This window comes from Epinephelus fuscoguttatus, linkage group LG23 (genome assembly GCF_011397635.1).
Source record: "Epinephelus fuscoguttatus linkage group LG23, E.fuscoguttatus.final_Chr_v1".
Lineage (NCBI taxonomy): Eukaryota > Metazoa > Chordata > Actinopteri > Perciformes > Serranidae > Epinephelus > Epinephelus fuscoguttatus.
Window position 1 is genome coordinate 17,788,963 of NC_064774.1, and position 24,078 is coordinate 17,813,040.

Sequence of the window (24,078 nt, forward strand, 5' to 3'; positions counted from 1 at the left end):
TCCACAGGAATTGGAAAGAAGCAAAAAAAAAAAAAAAAACGGTGTTACCTGCTGGTCACCACTCAAAACGCCAGAAATACGACTGGTTATGTAATCTGAAGTGCGGCTGCTATTTTAGAAGGTTTGTTTGGGAGGAGGAGAAAAGTTGAGATTTATTGAAAAAAAAAAAGACATCAAGGTGCAGATGCTCTAAAAATGTAATAGGAAGAATAATTTAAAAAACATTATAGGAAACAGAAAATAATTGAAATGGGGAAAAAAAGGTTGAGTATGACAGAAAATAGGTTGTTTGAATGATATATTTTTGATTGGAAGTATTAAGTCTGGTGGAGAGACCTGCTGAGACATAAATAAAAACGGGAAAATAAAATTAAAGAGATGAATTAAAGAGAAAGAAAACAAACAGGAGGACGAAGAGAAGGCGCGATGACAATAATGGCAAATGAGCCTGGAGGAGAGATGGAGGGGTAGAATAACGAAGGAGAGGACGGGGGATGTCTGGTGAGCGCTGCCTCACATGGAAAAGAAACATGATGAAGGGACTGCCCTTTTCAGTGTGTGTGTGTGTGTGTTATGTGCACGTCCATTACAGCCCGCGCGATCGGCCTACTCAAAGCCACACACACACACATAAATCACAATCACACACAATTCACAGGAGCTGTTTGCTCTTCCGCCTCATTCTCTTCCTGCGTCTCCTTTATTTTCCACGCAGTGAATGAGAGCAAGGCAAACAGGAGGAGGAGGAGGATGGGAAAAAAGAGGAAGAAGAAAGAGTGTGAAACCTTATGTAACTGAGCCTGGAGGGGGGGAAGACAAAGAGAAAGGAAGAAAGGAAGACAATTAGAGGGGGTCAAGGGTCACTCATGAAGGGCTGATTAAAAAGACAGACCTTTGTTACATGTTGTGAGGCAGTTGGCGATTTGACTTTTAAAACGACTGACTGCACGAAACCTTAAAGAAACTGTGTGCAGCAATTTTTGTTTTAAGTTTAGCATCACGTGTCCATTTCTCACAAGCTAACTGCGGCGAACAAGATGCACCACATTCATTTCTCGCAGTTAAAATCAGACCATCAGAAGTCCTCCTGCATGTCAATAAAAAAGGCTGAGTCACACCAGCATCTTAACAGCAAGTTAAACTGCGGTGAGCTTTGACACATGGTGAGCCAGAGAGACCAAAATGGAGGAAGCTGTCATCGCTTATTAGCGGTCTGACCCTCCTGTGTTGAAGTACAGCTGCTCAACAGAAGTGAAACGGTTTTCTTTGAACGGTTTATTGAGCTTGCTAACTGAGCTAGCGAGCTCTTTCTCCCTCTCTCTCTGTCAGCAAGCTCGCCAGCTAACTGCCAACTGGAGACCTTTCTCCAATTCTCTTCAATGAACTCTTTATTGAATTAAAGGACGTACACTGCCATCTTGGAAGAATAAGCATCTGTGCCGACAGTAGCTGCCGATAGCCAGTGGTATTATCATCTTGAGCCAGTTGCACAAAGCACCTTAAGTTGCCCCTTAACTATGACACTTAAGGCTTAAATGAAATATCTTGTCAGTAAGTGCCTGGAAAGATCTTGTTGCGTTGCATAAAACCACAGCGCAATCATTAACTGACCTTTTGTTAAGCCCCGCCCCTTTGTGATGGTCCGACAACCAGGCATTATTATTGCAATATTCGACTGGGCCTATACAAAAAGTTCGGAATGGATTTTTAATCGACTGTATCAGCATATTGTGCGCATCCATTTCCTAATAAAGACACAAACTAGCTAAAAATGTAGTTTAATTTAATTCAATTTAATTCAATTAAACAAAAAACCTTCACGGGGGAGCCTATTTGTTGCTGTTTGCACGTGTGATGCATCAAACGCCCTGATTGGCAGCCAGTGCGTTGATGATAACATTTAAAAGGAGAAAGCCGTGAGTGGGACAATCGATCGCTTTACTGCACGGAGCAAATTACAACCAACACCAGCAAAGGCTACCTAAGACCAAAAGACAGTTTCACGAAAGCTACCTGTCTTATTTTTCTTAGTTTTATTGTCATATGTCCTGATTAGAGTGATACGCACATTATAGAAGCTATTGTACACACATATAAATGTAGGTGCCTTGAGATTTTGTCTTGCCCTTTGCGTGCGTTTGTCACAAAAAGTTTGAAAACCAATAGTCTAGACCTGTGGTTAGCATTGTCACCTCACAGCAAGAGGGTTCCTGGTTCGAACTCGGGTCTCCCTGTGTCAGCGTGGGTTTCCTCCAGGTTCTCCAGCTTCCTCCCACAGTCCAACGACATGCAGGTTAATTGGTGACTCTAAATTGAATTGAATGGTTGTCTGTTTCTATGTGTCAGCCCTGTGATAGTCTGGCGACCTGTCCAGGGTGTACCCTGCCTCTTGCCCAATGTCAGCTGGGATAGGCTCCAGCCCCCCCGCCACCCCTAACAGGATAAGCAGTTACAGGAAATGAACGAATAAATGAAATTAACATGTACCATGATCGAATATTTCAGCCCACCCCTTGCAAGCATTTGTCCTAGAATAGATCCAATAAACAAATGTCCTCAAAATATGTCTGTTTTCCAAGATGTGATGCATCACTGTATTGATTACCTATGCTGGACTGAGATAATACAATAAACTATCATATATCTGGGTGTAATGTATGCTATCGATTGGCTGTAATGTGCAGAGCTGCACGTTCTCTGGCTTTATGGCAATGGACACTTGTTAGGATCACAGCACACACTGGCAGTTCTAACCTTATGAGGACTTTCCAATTACTACATGTAGACTCTAAACCAGGGGTGTCAAACACATGGTCCCTGGGCCAGAACCAGCCCACCAAAGGGTCCAATGTGGCCCACTAGATGACTAGAATAGGAGGTGCCAGTTTTCAGGGGCAAGTTCAACAATGAGTATCCTACTTCCTGTATAATTCTACAATACAGTTCTCCGGTACGCCAATGAATATAACAATATTTATCGCAATATATAATTTGATAATGCTGCGAGTTTGAAAAGTATCCTGACAATGTCTGACACCTGAAGACACCAAATAATTTCCCAGCTTCCCATGGCACTCTTCATAAAGCTGGGGCAAAGCAGTTTGAGAAAAATACTTCCTGCCTGGGAGTTCGTACCTGCAGCCTCGCACTTTAAGTTCTTGAACCCATCTTCCTCCACGGTGCTCATGGGCATCAGGTCTTTGGCTAGAAAGTATGATGCTGCGTCTGTTATATCTCTATTCTTTTTCGATCACTTCTCATAGGAGGTTACTGCGGCAAAATCTGACGCTATTAAATGCTGTTTTGGTGCAGCCCTGCTAGCACTGCACTTGAACACTTGTTGGTGGACGTACTGCAGTTTTGGCCCTGATTTTCATACTCTCAGTGTAGTCCCTGGGATGCCACCTCTTCAGGTGATTTTCCGTTCTGATTGGCACCAACCAACGATATATTTTGCAGACCGTCTTTGTCCGTGCATCGTCACCTTTCAAGTAGCCAAACCACTACCAAATTATTGACGTTGTGTAACCTTTTTTATCCAGAATTTCGCCCATTTTTGAGGATAACACAAGCTCTTCTTCAGCTTCACCACCGCTTTGCGCCTCACTTCCACTCATTTTCCCCTCTTTTTGTTGTGTCCGTGCTACTTTCAATTCCTCCTAACATCGGCACACACACCTCAGCATAAACTTTGCCGTGAAAAATGGGCATGTACAAATGAGTGCAGATTGACTGACAGCTGTCTGTTAACTTCTGCTCCGTGACCCGCTGTTTGGATCTATCTAGGTCTATCCTGACTATAGTGTATCATCGTCATCGACATACATTTTATCATTTTATCGCCTAGCTTCGACCTAGCTGAAATTGCACTTATCCGTCTTAAGACATGCCAGGCTGTTCTTCTGTTTTGTAATAGGACGAATGTCTACAGAATCTACTAATAATTATTTACACAAAAAAGGGGATAATATTGGAGCTGATGTTACTTAAAGTTTATTGTGCAATGGTTTTATTGGTCCGGCCCATCTCAGATCGAAGTGGACTGTATGTGACCTATGAACTAAAATGAGTTTAACACCCCTGCTCTGAACTATTACAGTAAATAAAGAGAACAGTCAAAAGCTATTAATATCAGGCCTTTCCATTACAGTAAATAGCACACACTGTATGGTGCTAAATAAAGTTTAGTTTATCTCTTTCACTTCTTAGATGAGTGGTGTAGTTGGTGATTTGAATAGCTAAAATTAGAAACGGACTTCCTTTTTCTACAGTGGCCTGTGAACAATGACACTATCAGTGCTGCTCTGACATCACAGTATCTGTTGCTCTCTTTATTTTAAAGGCGTTTTAAGTTTGATTATGAACAGCTAAAAACGTGTATGAGCAGCTGTGTATGTTATGGGGCAGTTGGCTTTAATAGGCAGAATATAGTCGAGAAACAGACAGGAAATGGGGGGAGAGAGAGGATATGACATGCAACAAAGACTTGCATTGGGGACATTGTGGTTTACGAGGCCCTATGAGCATTTTCCTTTTATATCAAAATGAAACATAAGGGCTGTAACATGTGTCTTGTTTTCCCTGCAGGCAGGGCTGACGTCTCACAATGTCTGCCAGAACAAGCTGGTGCACGACTAAAAAGAAAACCATAGTCACACAGTTCATACAATCACACACAGTTTTAGACCTCAGGTCAAAACCACAAACCGATCCTCACAAAAGACAGCAAAACAAGAACACACACGTACAGCAAATTAATCCCCAGCTGCCTGTACATCCAATCCAGTCGGCGGAGCTCACAGGCTGAAGTGAACAGAGTCGGACAATTAGCGAACCTCTGAGGTCACATTCACTTTAATTACAGACTATAAAACGGCAGCAACAAAACATTCACGGTGCCTTTCCCATACACCTGGCAGGGCAGGGTAGGGTTGGGGATTTTAATGTCATTTCCTGAAGGCTTAACATGACACAGCAAAAATAAATAAAGCAAGTTTAATGAACTTGTGCATCGATAAATCCACTTAAACCCCTCAAAAATTAATATCTGCTGTGAAGTCGTGGCTTTTATGCTCAAATCGAAAAGAATTAACTGCAAGGAGAGACTTCAGTGAGTTAAATATACTCTGCTGACGCCCCAGTATCAAAAAGCTTGTCTCTAAACCAAAAGATATTTAATTACAGCCAACACAAATGTCTCTGGAGTGACATGGAAATTACACGCCTCGTCTTCCCAGGGCTATCGCTGCATCTGTGTAATTATTTAGAGACTTATGGGTGAGGGACTGAATTCATCTAATGGTGTCAGGATGTCATGTCACACTTGATAAGAATTAGCACCTTCTTAGCAAGTGTGCCAACAGACTGTCGCGATATCAAGTACAGTAACACCAAATAAAGGGGAGGCAACACATGAGAGGGGGGTTGAGAGGCTGTTGTAGCAGCACACACACAGAAAACACCCCAAACAAACACATACATGAGCCCAATATACAAACACACACACACACACCAGTAAAGTCGTCACTCACCCACGTGTACCCCAGTAACAAAGGGATACACAAACACACTAATCCGCTCAGGCCATTGTTGTCACTACAGCGTAATCCTGGAGTCTATGAGTAGCTTAATCTAAGTCACATGACTGTAGGTACACACAGTCTAATCAACACACACACACAAAGAACTAATTATAGCATTGTCAGGTTTGATTGACAGATGGTGACTCTCCCAACGGCAGCTGATTATTTAAGCCAATAGGAGAGGAGCTGCATGATGACATCATCGCACTGACACTGAGCTCTGAATACTGGTTTTATAAAAACTTTCCTGGACTTTCTCCAACACGCTTTCTATATTGAAGCAGCAAGTAACTACATAATTGATTCATCAGTTTGAGTAATTTCTTAAGGAAAACAAGTCAAAATTCTCTGATTCCAGCTTCTTAAATGTAAATATGTTCTGTTTTTTTACTCCTGTGTGACAATAAACTGAATATGTTTGGGTTATAGACAAAACAAGACATTTGAGGACGTCATTTTGGTCTTTGGGAAACACTGATTGACATTTTGTTCACCATTTTCCGACATTTCATAGGCCAAAATCCCCCCAAAATTGACAGATTGACAGTGAGAATAATCATTAGATGCTTGAGGAATTCATTTAAAAATCCGACATAACATAGAGTGTATGCCACTAGTGTTTTTGTTTCAAGGTTCACTAATGTTAATGTCAACTCTATTTTTGTAATTAAAAAAAAAGAAAATTAGTAACTACTTACTCATCTTTTACAACCGTAAATTTACTGCCAAATTTTGGTCTGATTTTAGGTGTCATTTTCAAAAATTTGAACACAATTTCAAGTTTTTTTGTTAAAGATGTCATCATACATTTTGAATACAAATTGTTATTTTTAATTTGGTTTTTTTTTAATTTAAAAAAATCTTCATGATTTTATATATTTGTCAAACACTCCAAAAATGTAAAAAAAAAAAAAAGGATATATATACACACAAAAATTAAAAAAAAAAAAATACTTAAAATGTATTCAATTGACTATACTACATTTCAAACATTTAAAAAATATAAAATAATGGAATAAAATACTATGTATAATCAAAAAATTTACAAAAAAAATATTTTAAAAGAGAAAAATAATTTAATGTCTGATTTACATTTTATTTTTATTTTTCTTTCCATTCATTTTTTTTTATCATTTTTTGTGCATGTCCTTTTTATTTTATGCTTCTTTTAGTAGGATTTGATTACACAACACTCATAAAAAAAACACTTATCGAATTGAATATTATTTATTTCAAACATTTGAAAAATATATATAAAAATAAAATACTATGCATATGTAAAACACTAACAAATGGGAATTATTTTAAAAAAAGAATTTGATGTCTGTTTTTTTTATTGTATTTTTTCCTTTCCTTTTTTTATTTATTTTTTTATCCTTTCTATTAATGAATGAATAAATGAATGAATGATTCGATTGCACTTACATATACATAGTTCACAACTTGCTTACAACTTAGACTATTAAAGTTTTTAAAAATTTAAAAAATAAAATCATAATTTTCTTCTGTGTGACTGATATAAACAGAAAAACAACTACACAGGTGACACTATAAAAGGTTAAACTATCACTATGTGGTCACAGCTTTCACCTGTATTTCTCTTTCCCCACTTCCTGCCTGGAGAACCTGAAACCATGGCAACCCTCTATAGGGTTCTTAAGCCCTTATATGGGCGTGCACATCACCATCAACACCACATTACAATGGTGTCTGATGAGATAAGCCGATCAATACCAGACTGATATCCAATACCATTATCTGCTCCAGGAACACTAGTAGCATGATGGGATGTCGTCCCCATGACGACAGGGGTTGATGGGTAAACTGTGTTTCCTATTGATCGGCATATGATTTACAGTTGACGGTCAATGCCAGTAATGGATAATGATTTCAGCGCGCGCGCCCACACACACACACACACACACACACACACACACACACACACACATATATGCTATTAAGTTGGACAGTTGTCATCTGTTTGTTTGCATTAGAAATAAAGCATTTCTAATTGTGGATATTAGCTCATCAATAACTAATGAGGCAGATTTGTGTGTGTGAGTGTATTTGCCAGTAAGAGGCTGATATCAAACCATCAATATCTTCCTGTAAAGCACAGTGCAAAGGCCAACAAGCAGCTATCACAGGTCTAATAAGACAGAGAGCCGTTACTGTGTGATTACGTCAGATCGGCTATCAGAGATTTGAACACAACTCGTCATCGCAGTGGAGGTAAGAGAGGAAAAGGACGCAGCCAGGAAGTGGGCAAGGCACGGGAAGGAAGTCAGCAGACACAGGCACATCAGATAAGATGAAGGTCTGATTTAAGCGCTGATGAATTTACACCTGAGAGGGAGGATCGAACGCAGAAAAGACAGATCACATGATGGATCCTTCAAGAGGTTGACTAATGCAGAAAACACATTAAATCGTTTTTTAAAAAGCATTGTGACAGAAGAGTGTAAGGCTTCAGATAAAGGCAGAAGTCCTTGAAATGGCTTCAAATCCAAATGCACACACCCATTCTTTGGTGAGATGTTTAAATCTTAATATTACCCCTTAAATAAATGAGCAGCTCAAAGGTTTAATCAGGGTCCCAGCGTGGCCCTGATGAAAAATTCCACGACTTCCCCAACTAAGTTAATAAGTTAAGAGCACTTCCATGAATCTTAACATTTTATCCCTCCCTGGGTTGCTAATGTCGCTTTTTACCCTGAAGAAGTCCTGTTGTAATATGTACAAAGGTAAGAAAAGCTCTCAAAAGAGATACAATTCTGCAAAAATGGAAGAAAAAAAAATGCTGAATGCCAACAGGATGGTGAAAGTATTACTTGTAAAATTCCTTCACATTACCCAACACCTCTCTAGGAACTGAGTTTAACAGGTTAAATCACACCTCCACACACACACATGTTCTCTTTCACGCCATTTTTTCCTACCTTGGCCCTTATCTGTCCCGAGGTCGACACTTTGCGGATCAACTTGTGCGACGTCTCTTCTTGTTCCCCGTCGCTGTCTGATGACTCTTCGCCAGCTTCTCCAGCCTAGAAAACAAGCGGGAGAAGACGGAACAATTATTCAAATTTGTTCAAATTCGGCGGCACAGTTAGTATTGTCACCTCGCAGCAAGAGTGTTCCTGGTTCGAACCCAGGGTGGGGAAGCCCTTCTGTGCAGAGTTTGCATGTTCTCCCCGTGTCAGCGTGGGTTTTCTCTGGGCGCTCTGGCTTCCTCCCACAGTCCAAAGACATGCAGGTTAATTGGTGACTCTAAATTGTCCATAGGTGTGAATGTGAGTGTGAATGGTTGTCTGCCTCTATGTGTCAGCCCTGTGACAGTCTGGTGACCTGTCCAGGGTGCACCCTGCCTCTCGCCCAGTGTCAGCTGGGATAGACTCCATCACCCAAGCGACCCCGAACAGCGTAAGTGGTTACAGAAAATGAATGAATTAAATAATTGTCAGATAATACTCATTTATAATATCTGGAGCCCTGTGAAGAACAAACCATCTGAATTTGAATTTTTAAAGTGTAGTGGAAAAGTTCAGCCATTGATTTAAGAGAAAGCAGTTTAACTGGCTTCATCTACATCTGTTAAATAATCTGTGGTTACCAAGGTTACTTTGTTGTTTACTGCTTTCAAACTACCTTTAAAACACTCTTATAATAGCTAACTAGCACCAACTAGATCAAATTTAGACAAATCTGACTGACCCCAAAAAAGAAATAATTAAAACTTCTTAAGATCTGGTGTTGTACAAGATTTGAACTTTTGCAAGACTCAAAGTTACTTCAAAGCAAGGTCACAATTTTAGAAATACTGGGGTCATAATGTCAAGCAGCCCCTCCACTAGAGCTTTGATCAGGCTGGAAAAAAATCAGGCCCGACCCTATGTGAACCTGCATAGTCTCTGTCCAAGCTCTACCTGAGCCCGGACCACGACAGCAGTTTTGGGGTTGAGCTACACTGAAAACCTGAATTTCCACCGAAAATGTACAAGCTAAATTCAGTTGAAGGAGGCATCCATAAATAGTCACTCTGAGCTTCATAGCACACTCTGGCACTGATCCCAAATTCAGAGCGTTTTGAAATACTTCCGTTATTCAGAGCACCAGCGACAGAGGCTCTGGCACTCTGCCTGAGGAGATGTCGAGATGGAGCAGCAGAGCACCTAGTGCAGTGAAAGTGAAACGTAGCTATTTGTTAATTCATATGCAAATAGAGAGTCAGCATATCCTCCTGAGACCCTGTGTCTACATGAGGACATCACATTTTGGGTTTACTTGACCTTGTCCTTCATTCTACTTAACTTAGACTTATTGTCCTCGTTCGTGGACGCTTCTCTGTACAATCTAGTGGTAGTAAGAGCACAATACACTAATCTATGTAAAACCAAGATGGCAGCCATCTCTGCTAAGTCAGTCTGCAGCTGATCCTGACACAAAAGTTGGCAAGGTCCAAAACCTGATCAGATTGAACAGTCGAAACTTGTTTATTTATGATTAATGATGTTTGTAGTTTAATATGGCAACAGATTTGACCAATTTTAGCAACAGTAACAGGCTAAGACACCGTTAATTAGGAAGTACTTGTTTAAAGACACTGATTGTCTTCTCATTTGAGGACAGTGGGACTTTATTATCATTGACAATGTTTCCTTTTTTCTACTTAGCGGGTCCTGCTGATCCCAAATAGCTAAGAGTCATTAAAAATGCATGCCAAACATAAGTTCAGGTCCCAGGAGGATATACCCAATTGAATTCAAGCCTGGGGTAAAGTTGAGAAATTACGGCTAGGCCCAAACCCGGTGGGTCAGGTCTGGCCCAACTGAGTTTGGGCAGAAATCAAAGCTTTACCCTTAAAACCTTTGTCAAATTTATTAGGAATTTTGATATTCCTGCATGTTTAGTGGTCATCTGTTTGAGAGTTTAGCAACATGATGGTCTAACAGCTGTTTCCTCAGATTGTTCTCTACTCCACCAGAGATGAAATCTGTTCACTGTCAAATTGTTCCAATAGCTTCTGTATGTCTTCTATTTGTCCTGTGCCCTTTCAATTTTCAAATTAAAATGGTCACTGTTGATATCTGCCTGATGTGTGACTTTTACTTACAACATGCAAACTGCACTTTATGTCCCTATATTTTCAACCAAAAAAAAAAAAACAAGGACATGACCTCTGTGTCATTAGTGATAGCTAAAGCCCCGCTTCAGACTTCACTGATTGTCTGAAATCAACTTCTCCGCCATTTTGTACTCATGCAGCACTTGTACTGTACTTTCAAAGAAATACACAGCAACCACGAACGATTCTTGACCAACATGCGTGTTCACACATTAACAGTGTCCTCTGGTTGCTTGACCTTGACTTCTTCATTCTGATGCTTGCAGTGTGAACTACTGAGTTACGTTCTGATGATTCATCACTTCCTGTCTGCTGAGAAGATTTGACTGCTTACTCTGATAGTAACGGGGCTGAACTGTGTATGATAAGGATTTAGATGTCCAATGTTAAGACGCAGTTTAAAATGAAGCTGTGTTTTCAGTTTCAAAGGCATTTAAATTAATCTTATTTATTCTTACATATAAATAAAAATACAGTCTTGTAGACATCAGGGACAAAACTCAAACCGATTCTCACAAAGATATAATTATTATGATTTGAACTAAAGCTAGATTTAAGACTTCTGGAGACTTTTTTAATGGCACATGGAATTTAGTTTAACACCAATTTTATAACAACAAAATTAAAAAAACTAAAAATATGAACCAACATTATAGGGTAAGGGACACATTTTCCAAATGTTTGTTGTAACATAAAACATGACATAACAATTTTGTGTTTTTCAGGGATTCTTCTGCCTTGATTCGCACTGTGTTGAGTTTGAAAAACTTCTGCATTGGGTCTTTTGATGGAGACCACTCTCATGTTTTTGGGAAATGTCAGGAAATAACTGTAACTGAGCACATACTAGGATATGAGGTTCCTAATAGTTGTTTGGTGGTTTATCTATGTAAATTTTCTGAAGAACATGTTATTGCTAGTGATAGATATTTGATCAGATATTGCTAGTAGCAAGCAAGAAAGCTATCACCAGGAACTGGGGTAAAGACCACAACCAACAAAGAACCAATGGCTAACAATTGGGGAAGAACTCTTTTTAATGGAGAAATTTTCACATACTGAGACTGCAAGAAGCACAACTGTAAAGAAAACTAGACTCAAAAAGATGACACTGGACTGGAATAACAATCAATAGATGCTAATCCTTAAGGCTGTAAACGTGTATTTACCCAACCAGTTTTTGTTTTGTTAGCTCTTGTTATTTTTCAGTTATCTTGTAATGCTGTAACCGACATGTCAATGTCACAAAAATTGTTTTAATAATGATTTAGGTGACAAAAAAGAAAAAGCTTTGCATAAAATACAAGTGTGTGTGTGTGTGTGTGTGTGTGTGTGTGTGAGACACACATGTTTAAGTACTCTTTCCAAGTAAATACACTTTTGTCAGTTTAAAATTAACAGTAAGAAAAAATGACAACAATTGGGTGAGTCATAAATGCAATACATTTATAATTGCAAATCTTCGTCCAATGATTGTAAACAGTCATTGGGTCTGTCAGGCTGGAGGAATTTTCACGGTAATGTAAAATATTTAAGATCCATCGAATCTGAATTTAATACAATTTAAGACTTTTAAGGCCTTATATTAAAAAAAGCTTAAAGATAACTGAAGACTTGTTAAGGCCTTATATTAAGAGAAAACTTAATTTAAGAGAATTTAAGACTTTTTAAGGCCTTATATTAAGAGAAAATGTAAGTTAACAGTTTAAGACTTCTAAAGGCATTATATAAAGAAAACTTAATTTCAGATAATTAAAGAAAAGAAAACTTAATTTAAGACATTCTAAGACTTTTTAAGGTCTTATATCAAGAAAACTTAATTAAAGGCAATTTAAGACTTGTTAAGGCCTTACATAAAGAAAACTTAATTTAAGACAATTTAAGACTTCTTAATGCCTTATATTAAGAGAAAACTTAATGAAAGACAATTTAAGACTTGTTAAGGACCTGTAGACACCCTGGGACGGAAACAAAATATGTTGTTGGTACCACTATCCTGATATGCGTAACATTAACACAAGAGGCTTTTGGTAAATATATTTTAATAGATATCCTATTTTAAGAGAAAATGTATGTTAACAGTTTAAGACTTCTAAAGGCTTTATATAAAGAAAACTGAATTTAAGATAATTAAAGACTTGTTAAGCCCTTACATTAAGAAAACTTAATTTAAGACATTCTAAGACTTTTTAAGGTCTTTTAAGACATGTTATGGCATTTTATTAAGAGAAAACTTAATTTAACACAGTTTAAGGCTTTTTAAGGCTTTATAATAAGAAAACTTAATAAAGATAATTTCCCACTTTTTAAGGCCTTATATTTGGAAAACTTAATTTAAGACATTTTAAGACTTTTTAAGGACCAAATATGTTGTTGGTACCACTGTCCTGATATGCCTAACATTAATGCGAGAGGCTTTTGGTAAATATATTTTAATAGATATCTTAAATAATTCTTAGATTTTACAATACAATGTCAAAAAAATCATAAAATCCTACTTCCCATGTCCTTGCAGTTTTATGACTTTTGAAAGATTGATTTAAGACACTAATGACATGAAAACCTTTTAAGACTTCGATCCACGGTAGTCCTGTGGGCCATATGTGTTGAAGATTTAGATTTCCAGTGTTCAGATCAAATGAAATCCCCTCAAACAAAGTAGAAATAAACAAGTCTTGTGTGTTTTTAAATCAGTTTGCTACCTCTCCTATGAGACTGCAGGTCAATTTAAGCTCCTAAAAAGTTTAAAATGCAACAAACACAGTGATTTCTTTAAGCATTGGTGGGTTTTTTGTGATTCTGCAGGGCAAGTTTCATAGATATGTGGAGGAAATCTGGCACCATAGAGCCGTCACCGCTTACTGTATGTAGCAGTGAAACCTGTGTCCACTGTTTGCACTTAGAAACTAAACCTGTGATGTTTTATGACAGATAATAAGCCATATCTTTACATCAGAGTTAGACACAGATTAAGCAGGACTTACAATATGGGTCCTTTCAGAGTCCGCCTGAGGTGACCCCAGCGGCTCGCCGTGCTCCGCCACGTACAGGACGTTGGGGTTCAGTTTAGACGCCATGACAAGCCGAGCTCACAGTCGAAAGCAAAAGGAACAGAGAGGGAGGATGAGAGAAAAAAAAAACAGGACAGAGAAACAGAGAGAAGACACAAGTGTGAAAGAAATGGATGGAAAGTTTGCCAGTTGCAGAGGAGGAGGAGGAATAAAAAAAAAAGAGAAGAAGAGTGGAGTTTGGCGAGGTGAAAGCTTGGCTGAGTAGAGGAAGAGAGGAGAGGATGACGAATGGGACAGCAGGCTCCGGGACGCCACACTCGTCCTCTTGCCGATCTCTCTATCCAGGGCCAACTCTGGAAAAGATGGAGGAATGAATTATTGATTAGGAGAGAAAAGCTCGCTGGAGTTTTTTTGGGAGGGTGGGTGGGGGGGTGGCGGCTCCCTTTGCTGGAAGTTATGAACACATAAACAGTTCTGAACTCTTCTTCGACTATTATTCTCTTCTTCCTCATCCATTGCACTCTTTCAGTTGATGACAGCCACTTCTCCTTCTTGGTTCCTCTTTTCTTTCTTACTGTGGGAAGACACTGAGGTTTTTAACAGTTCAGCCCTGTGTGTGTTTTGAAACAGAGGCGGTGACATGCAGATTGGCCCTTTAGGGCAAGTGACACAGCCAAAATCATAGTGATGATGATGATGATGATGAACGCAAATGACAAACATGATGGTGAAGGGTGAACACAGAGGAAGGATGGTAATGATGATGATCATATGGCTCATTAGAGAGAGACTCTCCTGCATCACACATGCAATATGGGACCGTGTCACACTCATTAATGCCCAGTGTTGTTTATAAAGACACCCAAAAAGTAAATACATGCAGGCTGTGTGTGCGTGCAGGCCGGCGCGCACGTGTGTGTGTGCGCGTTTCCTTGATTACGATGTGGACACGTTATTCAAAAACCTGTCTGCATCTCACTTCGCCGCCGCCCCCGTTCACACCAAACTTGAGCACATCAATGTTAAGCACAGAGCAGGGTACAGAGCAGGGTACAGAGCCAGCAGCGTGCACAGGCTGGAGGCTGTGGGTCTGTTGGATTGTGTCTCTGTGGCGCTCAGGTATTAAAGACATTAATGATAAACACAAGCGGATGCACAACAGGCTGTCGTGCGCTCCAGCCAGCCACAGCTTCATCATTCATTCCCGTCCACATCGCTGTGTTACTGTACGGCGGCGGAATAAAACGTCAATATTCAATTTGACTCGTGCATATTCGTCAAACGGGCTCAGCTGTCACCAAACGCGAAAACATTCATCGGCGACCTGGACGGCCACCGTTACCGCGCGGCCACCTCCTCCTCCTCCTCCTCCCCTGCACAAATGAACCCCCTCTCTGTGCTCTCATGTGTCGATGAAATATGGATATTATTTACCTTCGCGCGTTAATGTTGTCCTCCTGCTCCTCCGCCGGACGGTTATCAGCGGCGGCGGCTCCCGCTCCTGTTGCCCGGCCTGGGTCGCTCGTCAGCCGGCGTTTAGGTGCTCGCGGTCAGCGGCGGCGGCAGTAGCAGCGTGCGGGTCTCTCCGGTGGTGCTCGCCTTGCAGAGAGAGACGCGGTCATACGCATAGCGTCGGAGCGGATCTGAATCAGGTAGGAAGAGGAGGGAGGGTGGTGGAGGAGGAGGAGGAGGAGGAGGAGGAGGGAGCAGGGGCGAGAAGAGAGACGGAGAGAAAAAGAGAGAGAGATTTGAAAGCGGCCGTGTGTTGAGTCGCCTCCAGTCGCTGTTCCGAGGTTAAACGGAGAGCAAATAACGCGCACACGCACGCATGCGCGCGCGGGAGAGAGCGCGAGAGAAAACCTCAGGCCTGATATAAACACAGAGACAACAGTTACCAACAAGATGCTGACACAGAGAGGAGACAAGGAAGTTTGGAGACTTTTATAAATTAAATTCTGAGCACTTAACAAGATGAGTGTTGGATTACGGCGCTGCTTAGCATTGATTTGAAAAGTTAAAATCGATTAATATCATATTAAAGTATTTCTTTTTATCGAGGCACTACCTCAAGAAATGCTGGTGTTAAAACCCTGGCTCTCAGTGTATTAATGCACGTGGAAAATTGAATCTGAGGGCACATTAGCACCAGGATAGTCTGGGACTCGGTTCAATTGGGCGGGAAGTGCCGAAAAATTTCACACCTTATTTGGTTCAGTTCACTTTCACACTGCACTTTTTAAAGCAGACTAAACCGCCTGGACAATGTCACGAGGTTACAACAGTTGCTCCTTTGGGGGCGGTATTGCCCGAAACAACCGCTGACCACTGAACTTTGATTCACTTCCTCTCTTTGGTTTGCTGGATAGACCGTTTGCATTTCCCACTGTAAGTGAATCGCACCAGAGTTCACTTGCAAGTGAACCGAGACCCCCAGTTTTCAAGCGGACCCGGCTTCGCTCGTTTGGTCTGCAACAGAATTCAAATGAGTGTTCACAGTCCACCACTCCAAACAAACCAAACTGTCCGTGGAAGCAGACCACGGTTCGTTTAAAGCGGACCAAATAGCACCAGTGTGAATGCATCCTAAGACCATGTTAACACGAAAATGATCCGCTGAAAACAGATTTGTTTCTCAGTTTCGTTTTGAAAAAAGTTCCACGTTCTGACGGCAACATTTTGATAACAAGGATGCACAAGGATCTGCAAAAATGACCAAAAACACTGTAGTACGCATGCTCGGCCAGTGGTTGGCGGTGTGACTTTGTATGTAATGAAACAACATGCACCTACGCACATGCGCTTCCTTCTACAAAGCGGTGACGTATAAACAAACAAAATGGCAACGGTATGAATGTTCGTCTGGACGGACAACGAGGTGGAGTTGCTACAGTAAATCTATACTTTGCTGGAGAAGCGTTGATAAATTCAGTAGGGTGAGCAGCATCAACAAAGCTTTCCACGTCCACATACGACGTGCAAGGTACCCTGGGTGCGTTGTTTGTTGACGTTCTGGGACATGGTGTCAACTTCTGTCTGTTACATGTATTGTCTTCTTTCAAGATACATTGACATACAGTCTCTTTCAAAGTAAATGCACCACATCGTTTTTTTTCCCTTCAACAACAAACACATGGTTGGGTTTAGGAAAACAAGAACAGGGTTTGGCTTTAGAATCTTACAGGATACAAACACCACTCTCTCTGGTGAAAGTCAGTGTTTGTCGGACACATCAACCACCCCTCCCGCCCGACTTTCGCTGGCTTAACTTACGTCCATGTCCTGCCGCGTTTCCCCCTTACACCACTGGGTGCCGTTAAACTATAACTGCAATCGGCTGTGTATCATGCCAGCATTAATGGATGCCTTTTTTCGTTGGTCCCCCCTCTGTTGGGGTACCTAGCACACAGATCTGGTACTAAAAAGTGGAGCTGTGAACACTGCAGTCTGTTGATTGGTCAATAGAGGACGGTCACTCTGCTCAGGGCTGAGCTGTGGCTGGTTTTCGCTAGTTCTAGGCCCTATCCAGGCCAAAACAGAATTTCCCCTCTGGGATTGATGATGAATATCTACTATATTCTTCTTCCTCTGTAGTTATCAACCAGTGAGACTGTAGGGGCATGCCCCCCTCTGATACAATTCCTGGCCCCTCTTCCAGCCCCCCATTGCGACTTAAGGCCTGAGTTGTCATCGGGGGATCCACAGCCCCTAAGGTGTCCTAAGGGTTATTGCAGAGGGGGGCCCTAAATGATTGTTTGGTCATAAAATTTGATAAGCTTTTTTTCTTTTTCACCAATTAAAATCTTAACATTAATCCAACATATTATTAAAAAACCATTTCATTTAAAGAGCAACACAGAGATCCAGAGTGCACTCTGCCATTGATCGCAAATTCAGAGCACTGTTGGAATACTCCATCCAGTACTTCCGTTATTCAGAGCACCAGAGACAGAGGCTCTGGCACTCTGACTGAGGAGATACCAAGATGCAGCAGCGGGGCACCTAGCACAGTGAAAGTGAAACTTAACCATTTGTTAGCTTCTCTGCAAATAGGGGATCAACATATCCTCCTGAGACCCTGTGTCTTCATACGAGGACATCACATTTTACTAACACATTTTTAGACCTGTCGTCCTCGTTTGTGGACACTTTTTTGTGCCATCTAGTGGCAGTAAGAGCTCAATACACTAATCCATGTCAAATCAGTCTACAGCTGATCCCAACACATAAGTGGACTAAGTCCAAAACCTGATCACATTTGATCATTAAAACTTTATGATAAATAATGTTTGCAGTTTGATATGGCAACAAATTTGACCAATTTTAGCAACAGTAACAAACTAAGACACTGTTATTTAGTAAGTACTTGTTTGAAGACATCAGGACTTTATTATCGTTGACAGTGTTTTCATTTTTTATACTAATCAGGTGATCCCAAATAGCTAGAAGAAATTAAAAATGCATATAAAACAAAAGTTTGGGTCTCAGGAGGTTAAATTTCTTTGCTATTGCTTGTAAAATACTGGGTACTTTTCCCTCTTTTGGCCTCTTAAAATAGTACAAACGAGATTTGTTTGAAGTGAGCACAGGCCACAAATCTCTTTTGAATGAATAAAACAGCTTATGGGCCAAACCGGAGAGTAGGTGGATTCAAATCTCATGGCTTTTTATAGTTTGATTTTGCATGCAAGAGATACACAGTGCAGAGGAAGCCCTGCTGCTGCTGCTGCTGCTGGCTCAAATCTAGTGACACAACATTCCTCTTGCAGGTCATAACACATGAATTTAGTCCTTCTGCCCAGACTTGCTCTCAAAGTTTGTTTCTGCACTTATGAATCTGCACTCTTAAATCTTGACCCGTGGACTGATTTGTGCTCAGACTTCAGCTCGCTCAGTGGAGTTGTTGTTAAGGAAAAGTCCACATCTAAACATGGATAGAGCTCCATCAGGAAGGGAGAGAAACATCCACATTAATAAGGGAGGGGGAGAGCAACATTTGCACACTGACACAGATACAAGGGCAGAGAGACAGATATACACATGCACTGACACAGCACACACACTGGCACCGCTCAGTGCAATAGTAATTTGTTTACAGTTGATTAAATATTCATGCTGAATTAGCTGTGAGCCTGCCAACAGTCACTTCATTTACACCGTGTGTGTGTGTGTGTGTGTGTGTGTGTGTGTGTGTGTGTAGATGGATGTGTGTGTGTGTGCCCTTCTCAGTCTCCCTCCTCCGCCTGTATTTGTGTGTGTTTTCGTCAGGTCGTACCAGTCGGCCCGCGGTGTGGAAAAGGTGGTACACGTGCACAATAGCGGGCGTGCACACACACCTGCTGGATTCCCCCGCCGATCAGGTGATAGTGTTACTGTATTCAGGTCTTTTTCTGCAGTTGCCCTTGACAACAGTGGGAAGGAAGGGCTAAAGGATGGAGCGGAGGGAGGAAGGGAGGGAGATGACCAAGGGTGGAAATTTCATCTGAACAGAATACACTGCAAAATAAATAAATAAAATGTCTGGCTGCAAATAAAGGTTATTTTTCAATTACGTTCTCTATGAAATGTTTTTAAAGGAGTTAAAATATCAACCCAGTTTACCAAGATTCCAAAGTGATGTCTTCAGGTGTCTTGTTTTGTCCAAAAATGTCCAAATATATTCAATTTACAATGATATAAAACAGAAAACTGCAGCAAATCCTCACACTGGAGAAGCTGGAATCATCGAATATTTGGCGTTTTTGCTTAAAAAACAGAAACAGCTCAGTCGACTAATGATGGCATGTACAAGGTTGATTTGACAGTGTTTTTTGGCATATTTATCTCAGGTTAAGTTACATTTCTATTAACTGTTTTCTCTGTTAAACTGCAAGATGATTGTTGCACCTCAGCAGGAAGTAAATGAAGTGTTTTCTGTAAATTTCTTTTACCCTCAAAACCAAAGACATCATAATATTCCTCAAATCTGACAAGGAAGGAAAGACAGAGAAGGAAAACACACACACCTCCTCTTAGCTCTCCCAGGGAGCTCCTCACAGGTTGTCAAATTTCCTCTCTTCCCCATCCAAGCGTTGCACAGCGGGAGCCGCAATCACAGCTGAGCAATAAAAGAAACTGATAACAAAGAGATAATTAACGGCTCCGTGTTACGTATCAAACTGAGGGCAAATTACTGCGCCATCATTATCATCATGCAAACACGAACATACTGTCGCACATCCTGTACTAATCTTTCACAAGTTGTCCCCGTTCCCGCCGTATTTATCTCCTTAATAATGTGCCGTTAACACATTGCAAAAATATCCTTGTTACTGCTGCTGTTTGCAGGGAAAGTAGACGTTATTCAGTTGGCCTAGTTGTGTGAATGCAACACTTTGAGTCACACAGCTAATCTTCTATGGTGGTCCCTCTTTACTCATTATGTTCACAGCAGAGTTTTTGGTTGCATGTTCATTTGTAACCTCCTTTTTTCTTTATTAAATTCATCTGATTGGTTTCCAGCCATTACAACATGCTGCTTCAGTGACAAGATATGCTGTTATTAGTCATATTTGGGACGTATGTGTTTGCTTAACTTATGAGAGCTAGATGAGAAGATGACTACCAATGGGGTGTCTCAAACCACATAGGCTACTTCCGTATATGTAGTATACTGTGTATACTATACTCATTGGCATAGTGTGCAAATTTCAACAGCGTAGTGTTGTCTCAAACCAAACACAGCCGTTGTGCACTCACCGGAAATGACGACCGCAAATTAGCTAGTTAGCAAACTAGCATTAGCATTCGCATTATCGTTCGCAGTGCCAAATCATTACAGACTGCTAAATTAACCCAACAAACATACTGCTGGCTTATACCCAACAACAGTACAATGCAGCGACGTTCACGGTCACACAGTCCTCAGCTGCTATTTCCAGTTTGAAAAGTGGTCCCTCCCCTTCCGCTACGTAGCCAAGATGGCGACCATTGAGGGCGGGAAGTGTCCATAGTTCCACACTCAACTTTTTGACAGTTTTGAGTGCACCATCCAGGTAGTCATAGTGCACTGCATTTTTCCATTAGTCTCAATGTGAATGCACTTACGCAATCAAATTATTAAGTGTAGGCCTAAGTACAGTACGCAATTTGAGACACAGCACAGGTCTGTGTGGTAATATGAAGCTACTGCTAGCTAGCTTGCTTAGCTTAGCGTAGCTTAGCTTAGCTTAGCACAAAGACCAGAAAATGTCGTTTTTACACTTTTTGTGTTTGTACAGATTGATCAACAAGATACATGTTAATAAGTAAATTTGGATGGTGCTAATAGGCATATTGCTGCCTTAAAATGGGGTTGTGTTTATCGTGTTAACAACAAAGTTAGTATGAACACCCCATTTGTGATATTTACAACCTCCAAAGCGAAAATTTTCTGAAAGCTCAGAGTTCATGATTTGTGACTTGCTTGCCATGGGAGCCAAGATAGTATATTGTAATTTGAGTTGTATTAGGTATTGAGTTTTTCTTTGGAGGTGTTGTTATTCTCAAAGGCCTCATCTTTTCCTTCTGTCGTGCCTTTGCATTTCCTGCATTGATCCACCCGTTAGCTTACTAAATATTTAGCCTTGGTGGCCTCTCAACGCTGACAGTATCATCAATGTTGCCATTGTCTGGCAGCGATACTCTCAACCGCTGGAATGCCAAGCGTATTGTGTACACGACTTCCCATGTCGTAACCACAAGCTCTCAAGGGCTATTTGAGACCTGCATATGTCACCTTCGGACAGAGCCAGGCTTGTTGTTTCGGGGTCATCCCTATGTTTCCCGGGTTCTATGTTCCCCACTTACCACCCAAAAAGGTTCTATGTTCCTCACTTAACCCTGCAAAAAAGGTTCTATGTTTCCCGCTCAACCAAAAAGGGTTCTATATGTCCCTCTTGGTTGAGCGGGGAACATAGAACCTTTTTTGCAGGGTTAAGTGAGGAACATAGAACCCGGGAAACATAGAACCCAAGAAACATAGATACGCTCCCGCTGTTTCCCCCTGTTTACAGTCTCAATGCTATGCATAGCTAGCTAGCTGCTGGCTGTAGCTTCATATTTAGCTCGTCTGGCTTTGTCCAAAGGTGACAAAATCTATCTATAACAACCTCATTATTCATTAATTATCAATTTAATGTAATTAAACCTCTTTTGTATTTAACCTGTACCAAAATAAGAGTGTAAAAATGACTTTCAGCTAAGATAAGATAGCTAGCTGCTAGTGCTAGCTTCACATTGTATGGTTCAGCGTCAGTGTTTTTTCACTTGGCCAGTTAGGTAAATGGGGCAGAAATCTACATGCCCAAAGTCAAATTTTAACTCGCACTAATACAAATTACGATTTATTTTTTAGTAGCTATCAAATATCAACAAAGGCTAAAGTTAACTGTCATGAAAAACTACCCTTTTTTATCCAGGTTTTACATTGTTAGAGTTTTGCCCACATCCTTTAATGCCAACCAACTAAACTCCTCTTTACAACATGCACTTCAGCTCATAAACCTTCTTTTTACCTGCCGCCATTTTCTTGTGCCTCATTGGTGCAAGAAACAGAGTTGACAGGGAAGTATGATAGCTCACTCCCTCGCTATTTCCATCAACAGCTCTGGAAAAAATAATGTGTTTGATTATCTTTTACCACTTGATCAGGGGAGTAATTTGCTGGATTTACTAGCCAGACATAGCATTTTAATTGCCTGGGCAGTTGGGCAATCCTTATTGTTCAGCGCTGTATTGACTGTAAAAACATGTGGTGCATCTTCTCAACTAACTCTGCTCGATTTCAGTTCGATTTCCAACATGCAGCCTTTCTCCCCCTTTGACGCTCAACCTTTCCTGTCTAGTAAGGGCACAAAAAAGATATAAAAATAATCTTTATAAAAGTCAAACTACTCCTTTAAAGTCTCTGCCCAAATCACCACTGGCCTAATATAACCTACACCAACAGGGCCTGTCTGATGTTATGAGACAAACTCACTGACACACATCTCATATGGGAAATGCCCTAATCCCAGTCCTAATCTGTCATTCATGTTTCATCACCCACAACCAAACAGGCTCCTACACAGATACCACACACACACACACACACACACACACACACACACCCGAAACAGCACAGCGAATGGTTACATCACATCTTAAAATAAGCCTACACACAAATATTGGAAATGAGTCATTTAAGAGCGTTCACAGATGTCAGCAGCTATTTCTGTCTAAAAACAATCCGTACATTCACACAATCACTACACAAATGAATCTATCTTTTTCCATTAGTGATAAATTGGGTCAGTTTGAAGCCAGAGCAATTTTTGCTCAAAATTAAAAGAGGACAAAAGCATGAAAATGACTTACCCTGAAATAAAATTGTCCTTCTTGAAGCTCTTTGTTCACAGTCACGACTCCCTGAAAGAAAACTCTTTGGATTTTATGACCAGTAAATCAGACTTAGTCTGTGTGATATGTGATACCGAACCAAATTTACAGAGGTACAAACATGGCAAAATCAGGGTTTTCTTTTGAAGGCAAGCTTGTTACAAAATAAGCCACTGTTGGCGCAGTGATTTAGGGATCTTACAAAGGTTTACACCAAAATAATTGTGAGGGTTTGTGCTTTCAGATACTTTATCAAGGTTGAGTGAGAATTCAGATGACAATTACAGACTAAAACACTTTTTCAATACATGGCCAATATTTCAATATTCTGATATTTCCTGATGCTGTCTTTTCTTCCTTTTGAGCATATAAAACTATCAACAATATTTTGATAAGAAAGAGAAACACATTTTGACTGTTAAAAAGGACGACTAAATGTGACCTAGTCGACCTTTAATTGTTTTTGAAGTGACCTCTTCCTTAACCCTGAGACACTGCGGGTTGACAGTCTTGGAATTGTGCTTTTAAAAGGTCGCTAATGGGTCGGGGCAACATTATTTCAGCTGATTTGCAATCGACCTGGGACTTATTGATCAGGTAATTAGAGGAGTTGAGGAGATAAATGAAAAGATAAATGGCGCAGCAGTTATTCCACATCGCCACTAATCTGGGATCAGGCATGTCACACTCAATCCTGCGTCTTTAACCATTAGCTGCCTGCATGATACAGTCTGAGCAGAGCAGTTATATACCGGTACCTTGCTCTGTCAATGTATGCACCATGTGTTACTATGCTGCCACCTAGTGATTTATTCGTCCATTAAAAGAAAAAAAAAAAAGGATGTAGAAAATGAACCTGAAGTGCAGAGGATCAGTGTGACAGAAAAAGGGGGAAATGACAAGAGAGGCCAGTTATTGGAGGCATGATAAGCAGTGATAAAGTCAAATGATAAGCTCTTTAAGAGCATCA

The 24,078-nt window shown here is 40.6% G+C and overlaps 1 protein-coding gene across 3 annotated transcripts in view; it reads right to left on the bottom strand.

The window, feature by feature from the left end:
- Positions 1–15,492, bottom strand: part of si:dkey-172j4.3 (diacylglycerol kinase eta) — a 125,174-nt gene extending 109,682 nt beyond the window's left edge. For 2 of the 3 annotated variants that reach the window (XM_049569292.1, XM_049569291.1), the window contains exons 1-3: positions 15,150–15,492; positions 13,689–14,068; positions 8,522–8,626 (exon numbers count right to left, since the gene is read on the bottom strand). In XM_049569292.1, the coding sequence (XP_049425249.1) occupies positions 8,522–8,626; positions 13,689–13,781 (198 nt within the window). In that variant the 5' untranslated portion in view covers positions 13,782–14,068; positions 15,150–15,492. Of the gene's footprint in view, positions 1–5,531; positions 5,606–8,521; positions 8,627–13,688; positions 14,069–15,149 lie in introns of those variants that run through there. The other variant, XM_049569295.1, reaches the window with a different exon arrangement.
- Between the last annotated feature and the right edge of the window lie 8,586 nt (positions 15,493–24,078).